A 14,277-nucleotide genomic window follows, 5' to 3' on the forward strand; every position below is an offset into this window, starting at 1 on the left:
TACAACGCCGCTCGTACCTGTTGTAGTACTTGGCAACCGCTGCTACTTGTTGAGGTAGAAGAGCCAAGGGGCATGGAGAAGAATAAGAAGGAGAAGAGCGAAAAGAAAAAGAGAAAGGGAAAGAGAGGGTTCCGTGGCGACGCTCTTGGCCCTTCTCTCGCTTCGACTGGTCAAGGGGTGGGTCACTCTCTATCCCACTGGTAAATCTGGGACAATGAAACCGGAGCAGTACACGTGCACCAATACATCGACCCGAGTCGCATCGTGTGCAACACCGAGATACCCTCCCGCAGGTTTATATACCCTTCTCGGCGCTTTGTGTGCCGAAGCCAACACGAGAATATTTCGCCGTGCAAAATTCCGAGACCTTGCTAGAGAGAACTTTTCCGACGAGGGACTCCTCGCTCGCACTTGGATGAAGCTTTTGTTCCATCGAATGCCCGCTTCAGGGACATGGGCCTTGCTCATGGGCGGTAATAACCCGACTAATTAGACGACTTTACTCGAGTTAAATCGACAGGTAGAGTTGCAGCGGTGGATCGTATTCTTGGATGTTGAGGTTTTGCGTTCGTAGAGCTAAAGAGGACTGTGGGTTTGGCTTGACGACCGTATTGAATTTAAAGAACGTTTAGTACGCGACATATTAAGGGAGGATATTTATCGGCTATGTGAAAAATGTAGATAATCGTATTGCAAGATGTAGATAAAATTAGTTATAAAATTGCGAGGAAGTTGCGAGATTGGAACTTTCGATATACGCGAGATAACGTCCTCTAAGAAAGATGAAAACGCAATTTCTCCCATTTGTCGATTATTCGACGATGGAAATGAAGTGGAAGGAGTGGCTTGCAGGTGTGATAAAGCGACGCGTTTGATTAATAGCCGTCTTGAGATGTTAATCGAGAGATCAACACACTTTCCCTTTTAAGTATAACTTACTTTTTCAGCAAGAATTAGCATGAAACTTCAATTTAATTCATCCGTGTTTGAAAGCAGTGTTCTCTGGTTCGAAGAAAGGTGTTCGTTTTATCTAAACAAGTTCCGCCTATCTGCTAATTATTCAGAGACAAATTGAGTTAGAAGAGCTAGGTGTGCACCTTGACAAAACGACGCGTTTGATTAACGATCCACGCGATAGAATATTAATCAAAAGAGAAGCCTATCGTGTTCACACTTTTTTTTCTCGAACAATAGAATTTTCTCCGATAACCATGAGGAAAAGGTAGACTTTTCTCTTACTTCCTTGTTACTTTCTTGTATGAGATAAAAATTCGTCGAGATTCCTTGCGGCATATTAATCTTCGGAAAGCGTAAATCGAAAGATGATTCTCATAGTGAAATAATAAATAATTTCACATCGCTAATAAAATCTCAGAATGTTTAACACCACGCACACGATATACATAAAAGTTTTCTATGGTAAGTGTTGAAATAGTTTGACCAGCCACTATAGAAGCATAATAACACGCAGTTCGATCATATCATCAGACTCGGACGTAACAGATAGCAGAATCAAAGACAAACATTTCCAACTCTTAGATAGTTCGAGGATAGTTGTATGGATCAACGTGGAACCAACCTCCGAGCGAAACAGGCAATGGATTCTGGGAATTTGCTATGAGCGCGATACAGCCCCGTTTTCGCAGTCGTAAATTCCAAGCAACCCCTATGATCGAGGGAATTAGGTCAGCGAATAAGGTCGACGTAGTCGAAATCAGGTTGTGCGGGTTGTCCTGCCGCGGAATCAGGTCGCTCGATAGAGGCCAGCCGGCTATCGCGTTCCTGTATCCGGCGAACTGACCCCGCTGTTCGACTTCGTAACCCGGATATCGTTTGGTACCGGATCGATGCACTATCCTTATGGGGTGTGAATGCTTGTCCCCGATGTACCTAGATTCTAGACCCCGCTAATATACGTTTCCTGCTCTTTGTTTACTTCTGTTACCTTCTCGAGGAAAATCCTCTTTCAGATACCTCTGTGTATAAGTGTGTTTATTAATGTACTAACTTCAAACCGAAATAAAGCATACAGGTAATTTTTGACACATTTTATGGATTGTTCTTTGTTTAGTCGAAAATTATTCGTTTCTCTTTTCTTGGGCTTCTTGGGCTTCTTGGGCCTGCAATATGCTGTTAGGTACATCGAGACGTTATTACGAATCTCGGATTTGCGCCAGGTAACTGTTGCTGAAGGTGTTACAGTGAAGCTGCAAATTAATTAAAAGGAACGGTGCTGCCAACTCAGACGTAGGCTTATTATACGTATAGGTGCACTTTTGGTATATGCTTTTGTTAATAGTATACTACATTCTCGTGCAAGTACACTAGCGAGTATCGGGATCCTCTTTGGAAAATACTTAACGCGTTGAATGGCAAGGTTTGGCATTTTTTATTATGCGACATTTTTTTTATTCACTACGTTCGTTATCTACATTACGTGACCTACCATAAACCATAATCAATCCTTCGATCATATTTATTCGAACTCGCAATAATCCTAAACAACTGTCATTAAGATTTAGTATGTTTTACTTTACTGTCAAGGCCCTTAATTACCATCGAACATCTTTCAAGTAGCAACGTTCCTCAGGGTTATTGTTCGTTAAGATAAAAGACGGAAAAAGCTGGTTTTTTCCCATGTATTCATTTCGTCATACCATTGTAGTAACGATGGTAATAATACAAAACTTATAACTATTGAAATTTGTTCAAATTATGTATTTTTACTAACCTCGGTGCGCCGGTCACCGGTAACCCCCACCACATTCAACGTGTTAAGCAACGCAATTTTGAAGAATAGATATTTCACTTGGAATTTTAGGCGATGGATCTCCATATATATTCGATAATATTACGGCAATAACTTCAGGTCGACGTCTATTTCATACAAACAGTACTGAATTAATGCTACGTTTAAAAAGCAACGAGAAAGAAAATTCCTATACGAAATCGGTACATAAAACGGTAGACCACGCGGTTCGATACGGTGGTTTGATCCTCCCGGAAAAGCGTGCTCAGCCCGGAACAGGATCGCGGCAGCCAGCTAGCAACACACGGTTTCGCGTGGCCCGGCGCGGCACACACGAGTCGCTGACCTAATTCCCCGATCACGGGGGGATGCCGTCCCGAATATGGATCAACGTGTTCCCTGACCCATATAACGAGAAGTGTATTACGGTTTCTGGGGCAACCACGAGCGTGCAACCGGAGCCAGAACACGGAACAGCCTCTCCCCTTTACATGCGCCTCACCCAGTATAGGTCCGATCGGCGTGCTTGCTCGGGGGAAAATTAGATCGAAGATGAATCGACGCATACTGTACGTAAAACGATTCTCTCGTACACACGCGTTGTCGTTAGTGGTTGCTTTCGTATACGTATGTATGTAAGTGATACTTTAGAATCGATGTCAGAATTAATTCTGCCGTTGGCTTTGTTGGATCTTTGTATTTCAATTTTAAAAGGTTGCATGAAAAAGGTTTCTCTTCGTACGAGTTTTATTTTTCGAGACAATCTATTTTGAAAGGTTTTTCAAAGAACATTTTTGCATTAAGTTATTTGTGGCACGAGCAGAATTTTTTGACCGTCTCGTATAAATTCGCGGACAGCCTTAGGTAAGTTTCTTCAACTCTACACATTGACGTATATACATCGATGACCGAAGAAAGACTTCGCATAAATCAACAGCTCGCACTTTTTTTCGATATTTATTTGTTTACGATGATCAGCAGAAAAGATTAATATATATATAACAAAAGTTAGACCAAAAATGTCATTTGAAACTAAAGACTGTTGTATATATACTTCGGCATCTTGCTAAAGTTTTTTTTTTATTATTTAATTTGTATTTTAGTATTTGTCCAGCTGGACATTTGGCAAATTTTTCTAACTTAATTGCTAAGTAACATTGGCTAACCCCAACGGATTACCATCTTTGAGTTTGACTATTTCATTTCTTTAGTGAGGTCAGTGGGATGTTTTCTTTTTAGTCTTCCCTTATTAAAGCGAATCACAGTCCGAAGACCGATTTTGTGTTTCAGTTTATTTAAAAAATCGTTCTATCTGTTACGAAACAAGCTAAATTACACGATACTTGGAAGATCTTTGAAAAATCATTGTGTTCAACGCGAGCCAATATCCAACGTTCTGCGTACTATCCTCGCTCAACGAAGAATGCAAAATTACTTTCTACAATTTCTATAAAGCGTATTCGATTGCCAACAAAAAAGCTCTTTAGCCGAAAGACAACTGTACAATACCGTTAACGTGGAAATTCTTTACAGTTGGTGTAATTATAAACGGCAACTATATAATCCTCAAACAAGGCTAATTGAAAAGAGAGAATTGAATGATCGTCATTAAGCTTATTATCGACGGATCAGCTACCGATCTATTTGTCGTAGCAATTTCCCTTAATGTTGTAAAAGCGACGGTTGAAAAATTTCGGCGGTACGTTTGCTATCCTTCGGTTCATCGATTCAACGTATCGAGAGTGCACCAACGAGCGTGTCCTTCGTTCGAAATAGTTACATAACGTTACGTCATTGCGAGAGATGATAATGCGGCGAAACGCTTCAGTAACACGCGAGCGCGTACGCCGTACACGCAACCACTATGCGTTTCCTGCCTTTTCTTAACGCCACACATAGTAGGAATCTAATTATTGCAGCAAGCCCCCTGAAGAGCACGAAGAATTCTCTTTCTCGTGGAATATTTTGAAGAGCGGCAAAGGAATATTAAAATCTCTCTTACGTTTAGAAAACAGCGCGAAAATAATCGTCGACAAATCTTATCTGTCTTTCCGCTTTATTTCGCGGATTTTTCAAACGACCCGGACTCGGCATTGAACCGCGTATAAAAAGAGAGGACGGTTGAAAGCTGCGAAAAGAGCCGCGCAAAAGGAAATAAGGTAAATGAGAAGAGCGTACGACACGGCGTGGCATCGCAGAAAGAAAGAAAGAAAGAAAGAAAGAGATGAGATCGATGCGTGGGTTTCCCACGACCCAATTTCAGTTTCGGCTTGTAAACGCTGTCGGCTCGCCGCGTAATTAGCACGCAACGCGAAAGAAAGAAGGAGGGAAAAAAGCTCGTCGACGAGGATGAAGATTATCCCCCGTCTACCTTGACTGCGGCGTCGATCGGCTTTCCAAGTACAAGGCAGCCGGCGAGTTATTCGGAGCGCAAGCTATCGGGGCAATTTACTTTCTCTTTCGTTTTTGCAGCGGCGCGGCGTCTTTGCGAGCTAGTCGAACGCGCAGCGTCTCTTTAATTAAAACGACAGCGGCGCGGATAAACTGTTTTTCGAGATCGGAAATTGGTCGAGCTGTGAAACGAGACGCTCGAGATATTTCGTGACTGTGCCACACTTCCGCACGTGGCAATCTTATTAATCCTCGTGGCTGTGAGAATCACGTTCGAACTTTTTACGAATTTGCACCACAGCGAATAATTAATTGGTCATCTTATTGTATCGGACAGCCGGTGTATGCCTGCGTCGCAAATCGCAAATGCTGTTGCATTTTATCGTGCATTGATTAATATTAATATTGACTTGACACGAAATAAGCGACTGAAACAGACAGAGAAACGAAAGAGTTTGCCACGGTCGTAAAATTCGTTATCCTCTCTTATTGTCTTTATGACTAATCCGACCTAAACGAGCGAGTAAATCCCATTATTATACGTCGAGTCCCTTCGACCAAAGCCTCTCGTTTGGAAATCCAAGGTAGCGTCCGCAATTACCATACAACAAATCCTCGACTGTATACTGTGCCGTTTCTAGCGGTAGGTACGCTTAGTCCACTCTTCTTTCACCGTCATCCCTCTCCAGGCGCGTTTCCACGTGGTACAACTCCCTGTTACTTCCCTTCCGTTTACTTACCGCTTGCATACCTGTTGCAATTGTACGGCAATTATCGACCCCCCGAGCATACTTATCTCTGCTTAACTTTCACGCGTTAAACGCGTTCGGTATCCTGAGCGGCGTGTGCGAAAGCGATCATGAAAACGGGACAGTCGCGACTGCTCGTTTCAATCGTATCGGAGGGAGAAAGACACAGAAAATCGTGCGTCATTCCGCCGGTACCGGCGACGTTTCACTTTCGACTCTCGATGTACCGCTCCGAGCGGAACGGCCAAGCGGCGGCCTTGACTACGTCGTTTCGTGTCTCCCACTTCCAACGCTAGAGATATCACGCTCTCGTGTCCTTCGCGTACCTCTATACTCGCTGTAAAAGATACGGTAGTCGCGTGTTAAATGGTCAGGATTCTTTTTATCTTTCCGATTGAGTATCGGTATTTCCCGCCGGTAACGAAATTGAAAAAATTCACGAAGAGTGGAACTGACCAATTTGTCTTTGGAAGACGTCGGTTATTTCGTATGGTGTTCGCTGAAAATGAGAGATACGGTGAGATACGATGCTGCCTGAAATTCCGATTTCCGAATTTCGATCGTACAGTTACTTATCGATTTTACGATCTCTCCGTATCTCTTCCATCGACGGTACGTAAGGAAACCATCGACGACTATTGCTTCCAGGCTTGACCAAGAGTTCTAAGGCTTCTTGTATGAAAGTCCTACGGAACACGGGGACAGAATGGCGCGGGGAGGTGAAACTTGGTAGATTGGATCGTAGAAAGTACACCGAGCCGGATGGCTCGTTGCTTTCGTGATTTTCCTCCGACTTTTTCTCTTCCTTCGTTTTCTCTTTCCTGTGTTTCCTCCTTGGCAGTTTCGTTATTTTTCGATCGGATCGTTTGATTCTTCGATGATGTCCTCGATACTTTGTTCAAGTTCGTGAAGCTTTAGACTTTGAACAAATATAGATTGATTATAATTTTACCGATTCGGTGTGTAGGGAAACTTTTTCAAGACGACCACATCGATTTTATTATTTCGCAAGGCCGTCTAGACACCTGATAGGTGAAGATAACGAGGAAAATTTGCCCTGTAATTTCCTAGAAAGTCGGGGTTTCTATCGATCAGCAGGTGTCAGTTGTCCAACCGTTCGATCTACCGGCGATCTCTTGGCCTTCCCCGAGCAACTTACCTCACCCTTACTTTTCGATACATCGTAAACTTGGTAAATTGCAAGACATTAACATCCAATGCTGTATTAAATTCATTTTTCATCGGTTTACGATCACACTCTGAACAATTGCTGGCAAACTTACGAAACGATCTAATATCGCGATAATCGACACGGCGATTAACGACTCGCGCAAAGTTCCAGGCGAACAAAGGTGGCAGTAGCGGGTACACGGTCGAAAATGACCAGGCTACCGATCTGCAGGAACGCGTAGACCAAAGTCCGTGGCGTGTTATCGTGGCATCTTTACGGCTGTTCTTGGAAAACTGTAATTTACAGCATGTCGTACGCCGGGACATTGCGGTACAACCACCGTACTGGCCATCGTAGTGCCTACGGGAATACAGGCTGGAAAAACATTATTTTACGTAATTGTAGAAGCGCGAAATTCCATGAAAAGGCCGACAAACGATTGGTTGTTACGACAGCTCCTATTGTCGGGACAGACCGTGTGATCGTACGTACGAAAAGACGTGCTTCTACGAACAAAAAGAAAAATGGAAGAAAAAGGCGGATGACGGAAAGAGATGGAAAACGTTAGGAAGTTGGAAAACGAAACTTCTTCCGTTACGAAAGCTGCCTGTTCATCCACTAATCTCGTTGCGCTACGTTGCGCCTTACAACTTGCGATGCAGTCTGACGATTCGTTGGGCTTTTTACTTTGTCACGAAGTCGTTTGTTTGAAATTACCGATTAATCTGTTATTTCTGTTGAAAGGATTCTCACTTCTAGGAAAACTCTACATCTTCTCTAAGGGTTAGTTTTTCTAGTCCTTGAAGCCACTGAGTATTGTTTAGCTTCAAATCAGTTTGAATGGTCTCTGTACCTCGTGGCCTTTTCTGGGAACATGCCGTGCACAGATGGTGCAACGGAGTATAGACAGGCCAGTTTTCATAATTATACAAATGCCTATGGTTTCGGGGATCTTATTGTAAAGTAACGCTGCCAGCCTTCGGACCTGTCCTAGCATACACTGTACTTATTTCTATTGTACATCCATCCTGGAATTTCCCCTTTCTATTCCCAGACAAACCTCAACAGTTTCGAATAATTTTACTCTTAGTTGAAATGATCCATTTGGCACTTGTCCTCTTTTTTCAACATATACGCGTTAAAGTATTTGAAATTCACCGTATTGTTTACTTTCTAATCAAAGTTGCATTGTACATATTGTTACGAATTACCGATTACTGTAATAATGAAACAACTGGCGATTGTAAAGCGAACACTCGTGTTCGACGGTCTTTAGATAATTTAGATAATTTTAATAATCTAATTAATTGATTAGATAATAGTCACGTGTGCACTAGAGATGGAACACTACTTGTGAATCTCATGATTCGATCACGTTCGATCCCAATCACGATGATTTGTTCGCAGTAGCTTGTAATTTTTCGCTTCTGGTTTAATCGATCCTTCTCGCAAAACCTGTATATTTTATATCAAAGACATCGAACGAATGTTACGATCTTGAAATCGACAGGAAGAATTAATATTCTAGTCCTTGAAGTACCGATAATAATAATACCGGATGAAGAAAAGAAAATTGAATTATCTTCTATTTTGAATCTCGGATAAGGTAAATGTACATTATACGAGGAAAACGTAACGTAATTTTCAATTTACCTTACCTGCAGATACTTTTATGCAAGTTATATCGAGGTAGTCTGTAAAAAATTAATCGTGTTATAAGAATAATTCAGAAAAGAATTACGATCACAGCGAGCAAATTCTCTCGAGATAAAAAAGTCACGATCACGGCCGTTGAATGAACGTAGATGACAACAGTGATCGTGTTTCTGCGATCTTGCACGCGACATCAACCAGCGTCTTAACCGGCTGTTGTTCGTGCAACGAGCTGAAAATTGCAATACGAGCGAACCTTGTGGATCGTAATTAATCTACGAATATGTATGATTCGTGTTTCAGATCCAGAAAACGGCGACCCAGCTCGAGCAATGACTCCGAGCGATCGTACAGCGGTTGGAGCGACAGAATACCCCACGGATGCGGCCGCGAGGGTTGTCGTACCAACGAACGCGGCGATTGCATGGACGAATGCACCGCCGCTCTTGTCCTCATGTCGCTCTCATGTTCGCCACACAGCCCTCACAATCCCCTGCCACTGCACTGCCAACACAATTACGGTCAGTATCACGCTGCGAATAGCCTTCGTGTTCTAACGACATCGCAGACTTCGTTAAGTCCGACCTAGTCAAAGTTTACAACGTTTACATTAGATACGAGCAAATTGCTAGATATTTGATAGAACGAATGAAATCTCGAAAACAAAGTTTCGGTTCGAGATGAATTTGTTTCGATCGTAGAAAGCTGCATGCGGCTGTGTAGTATCGGCCATGATTATTTGAACGATGCACATTTTGCATTTTACTTTAGCCGTATTGTAGGTGCTAAGAATCGCTGCTGTTAACACATACGCTTTACACGTTTGATTTATTATGTGATACATGTATATACATGTACATATACATGTATACCGGTCATCTGTCTTTCTCCGCAATGTATTACTCTAAGTGTCTGTGCAATTACTAGCGATCGAAATCGCATATCCGAGCTACATGATCGTAAATTCAAGCTTGCCATTATGTCTGACAGCGGTTCTATCTAATCTCAATTCCACACAGAGATTACACTCAATCGCATGTCAATTTGCAACGATCTATCAATTCAAGCATATCTCCGACTCCGAACCTGCGAAATCTATAACAAGATACAAGAGGTGCTTGTTTGTATCAAACATTTTACAGCACCTCCTACAGCTGTTCTAAGATATTTTTGAATACGATAGACGAGACATACAGGTACGAAATATACTTACAGTAAATTGGACATTTAATTTCGAAGCTCGAAGGCTCTTCGAAAATTATGCAAACAAAATTCCCCAAAATTACAGGCTACTCGAATCGGAGCATGGATCATCTGCGAATAATCAACTCGCAAGCAAGTTGTTCAATCGAGATAAACTAACCGAGTATTTTTATGTTTTTCGCGAATAAGGTTCCTGGGGAGGTCGAGGTGGCGGAGGTGGTGGCATGGTCGTTGGCTCACCAGGAGTCGGTGGCACCTCGAATAGCAGCAGCAGCAGCAGCGGGGCTTCATGGCGTAGCGGCACCCCGAGTCCGCCTCTCAGCGACGAGGGGGCACCTACCACCGGTTCTCTGTGGCCGACATCCGCTCATCCTTCGCACAATCAACAACACTACCCTTACAACGCGTCTGGCTCGTCGTCGAGTAGCACCCCTGGCTCGACAACCACCCTGGACGAGGGTATAGTGCTCGATTACCTCGAGGAACAGCACCCACGCAAAAAGAAGGTAAATGCAATATCACGCGTACCCGTTTTATCGATCGATCGATAAATGGGCACGAGCGCTTCGCTTATCTGATAAATTCAAGTGTACCGGATATATTCTGTTGCAATTCGCCAATCCGGCACACTGTCACAGCGCTGATGAACTTGGCCTTCGTGTGACTTAGACAATTATCTGTCGTTTTATCGTCGGCAAGGTGAATTCTTCCCTTTTTCCTTACGTAGCCGGATAATTTTTTGTTTCGTCATCATGGGATGACGTGGGTGATTAGTCATCTTTGATCATCGTGGATACATTTGGACGCTTACGCGGACTGGAGAAAGCTTCTGTCGTTGAACGGCGAATCGAATATTTCGAATACTATTAGAAATCGAAGCAGTGTCTTTCGCTGTTATCGAAAATATCGAATTGGACATTGACGGAAATTTCTCTTTGTTTCTCGTCGCATCAATAAACGAAGATTATATTGTCTTAAAGCACTATTGCAAATATTCCGTAAGAAAAATCACACGATGACGCGAGTAAATCATGCGTATCAGGCTAAATTATATGAAATTGCTATATAATTATCTGAAAATTGCTATGAGACCTATTAGCTAATTATTTTGCATATCGTTCAAATATAATCTTCGATTATACTGAATTAATGTCACGCTTGATTCAAAAACTTACGATAATTTCTAATTAGGTGAAGCGATTTAAGGATTAAGTATATGTGTATATTGAAAAAGAGAAGAAAGGGGAAAAAACGAAAATTAACACGCATAATTCTCTCATCAATTCCGAATAAGTAGCAAACTCACTTATCGCGTCGCGTGTTTCTTTGCAATGGAAATAATAATTCGAAGAAGAAGCACTTATTGAAAGATTACGTTCTTAATTCCTCAACGACTGGTCTATAACGCCGGTAGCGAACACGTTAAAAGATATTTTATTTAAATGATGCTCAACTTTATCCCACGAGGCTTGTCTTTGAAAGATTTCATTGGCCTTAATGCCACTCGTCTGCTATTGGCAACGAAACCACGTGTCGTTCTATCGAAGAAAAAACGAGATTCGCGAGATCTAACTCTCGCGGGAACATCGATATTCGTACTGTTCGGTCGCCTCGGACAGCGATGCTGGTTTTATCGTTTTCGTGAACCACGGACATTCTGTTGAAACTCAGCCGAGGGTTATCAGCATGCAACGAGGTTGGAACGCACGATTAATTCGCTCATAAGGCGTGGCGGATTTATCTCCCCGAACTTAGCCCCTTCCGCGTTTCACAGCTTACATTTAATTAACATCAACGAGACGAGATAAAGCTGTAGGTACTTGCATAATACATAAGGCAGTTACTCGCGTGTGCGAGTATGCGTGATCCATGACCTCGAGATGATTTTCCAAAGCGAAACGCAACTCTTCTCTCGGTTAACTTTCTATCTTATGTTTCTGTAGAAACGAATAAAATCCTCGTGGAAAATTCATTCAGTTCGAAGGTTAATACCCTGTATATGAGCTAGAGATTCAAAGACATAGTCGAACCTGCAATTAAAAATGAACAAACTCGATACACACTGTAAAAGTTCGTATTATTTGCCAATTTCTACAATTACTACATTTTTGACATTTTTTGCAATTAATTATGCAAATTTTAGAATACTTAATCGTTTCTGCTTTTCATATATGTGGAATCGAATAGTGAGTTCCACAGATCAATGTCCATAACGTACACATTTGTGAAATTGTTTTTCATTGTTCGTCGATAATCGAGAGCATCGATCGTCGAATAAATGACGAGAAAATTCGTTACATATCGCAATTCCTTTACAAGGATTGCTTATCTCTGGTGGATTACGCAGCATCTGTTTGCCATGTCTTTTACGGGGATCTCGAATGTTTATTGAACAGCTGCACTACGGCATAAAACAAGTTATTATCGCTTTTCTGAAATAGCGATTGCGTTTTTGATGACGCGAGACATATGTGCTTCGAATGACTTGAACATATTTGTGAACAATTTTTATTTACTGTATGTTTGCATTTTCCAATGCAACAGAGCAAAATATCTCTGTAGAAGTTTTAAACGGATATCTAGATTTTGTTGTCTAACCTTTTGTTACGCAACTATGTGTCACATATCATCGGTATCATCTTAATAAACGAATATATGCTCTGACATGATTTTCCAATATCATTTTTACGTTACTTGTCAGCGTCATTGAAGGAAGTATAGATAAATAAAAAGTTTAGGCAGAGTAGGAAGAAGAACTAAGGTAGTAGAATTAAAATAATATTCGAGAAGAGAAGAATAAAAGTTAGAAACGACTAAACACGAAAATATCGAGATTTCTTCCCGATTAGCTGATGACTAAACGAAAAATCGTCGATCGATCAACCGCTTGTCTTCATTTTGCATCGTTCTTTGGAATCGCGATCGACGCGTCGCACCGTTACGAAACGACGAAAGTCGCGAAGACGCGTCGTTTTCACCGTGGCGTCAAACGAAGAAAAGAGAAAGAAAAAGCAGGAAAGCACTGGGAACGTCTGAATGCAGAGCACGGCGATAACGGTCTGGCCACGCTCGAACGATTGAGAATCTCGCGCTTAGATTTTCATTTAGATCCATCGCGGCCTCCACCTGCGATCTAACGATCGAATTGCACCGTTAACCCGCCGAACGATGCGGTTGAATTTTTACGAGTCGAGAATCCGGAAGGAGTCCCACTGGAATCGTTACATATCGTGAGAAACGCTTGATATAAATATTTATGCAAATTTATGTATTCATAGACAATCGTAAAGGAATAGAGCTTGAATAAAATGTCGTTAATTCCTGAATTCCGTGACGCGTATCTTGCTTTTAATTTCCTGTATATCGTAACGTGTATTTTGATTTTCCTATATTATTTCTTTTCGTTCGATGATCACAGGGAAACACGATAAATACACTTTTGTCGATCGTTTTACTTTAATGTCGCTTTACGAGTAAAGAGGAATATCGTAATGTAAAATAGCTAAAAATAAAAAGAATTTGATTCATGATAGTAATCAGACTATCTATATCTTTGATCAACATTTTTAAATACTGACCAAATAAATTCCCAACCACAAGTAATTTTCTACAGCTTACACTGTTAATAGATAAGATGAAAGACAAACGAGGAATTAATTCGACAAATTTAAGCAGAGATTAATTAATATACAAGTGATTCATGGTAAGGATTTTTTGATATATTAAAATTGTGGATTATCAGCGAATTGAGGTCATGATTGTTCTGTCGTGTGTAGAATAGACAACGAAAGAGCAGTTGTATGTTTGCTCAATTATTAACGCTAGAACTATCATCGGTAGTTAACACGAAGCTATTTTTATCAGAAACATTCAAAATCACTGGCCTTTAAAAAATACATAATAATAGAATATTTTTATATTTATTGATTTATTACTTTCTTACTGACTTTCTCCATGTTATGTAGTACATTTTTGATATTATTAATCCACTTGGGACCATGATCCCTAAACGAGGGTTGGCACATTTATAAAATTGTAGAACCAGTTATTTTGACTGGTGTGGTATTTCTAGTGTTGCGATCTAGCGATCGATCCGGAATCTTCCTGGTAACTGATATCATCGTATCGAACGATACGCGGTAAAAATTTGAAAAACGTGTGGGGAGTTGTTACAAAACGAGGAATCTGATCAATTGGGGTTCGATAAACGGATTGCAGGACCCTTTTACACTTTGACAAGTACCAGCTATTTTGACTAGTGTTGGTACAAGTAACCTTGATACAAAATTATTTTCAGTTTGGATACATAAAAACAAAATAAAATTTATTATACTATTCTTTTGGTTATCGTTGCAAAAGTC

At 41.2% G+C, this 14,277-nt stretch overlaps 1 protein-coding gene across 1 annotated transcript in view; it reads left to right on the forward strand.

The window, feature by feature from the left end:
• LOC122565911 (zinc finger protein 395) overlaps positions 1–14,277 on the forward strand; it is a 94,271-nt gene that overhangs the window by 46,370 nt on the left and 33,624 nt on the right. Inside the window, exons 3-4 of the mRNA XM_043722429.1 lie at positions 9,017–9,234; positions 10,106–10,422. Of these exons, the coding sequence (XP_043578364.1) occupies positions 9,017–9,234; positions 10,106–10,422 (535 nt within the window). The remainder of the gene's footprint in view (positions 1–9,016; positions 9,235–10,105; positions 10,423–14,277) is intronic.

The sequence above is a fragment of the Bombus pyrosoma genome, linkage group LG3, assembly GCF_014825855.1.
Source record: "Bombus pyrosoma isolate SC7728 linkage group LG3, ASM1482585v1, whole genome shotgun sequence".
NCBI classification, from domain to species: Eukaryota; Metazoa; Arthropoda; class Insecta; order Hymenoptera; family Apidae; genus Bombus; species Bombus pyrosoma.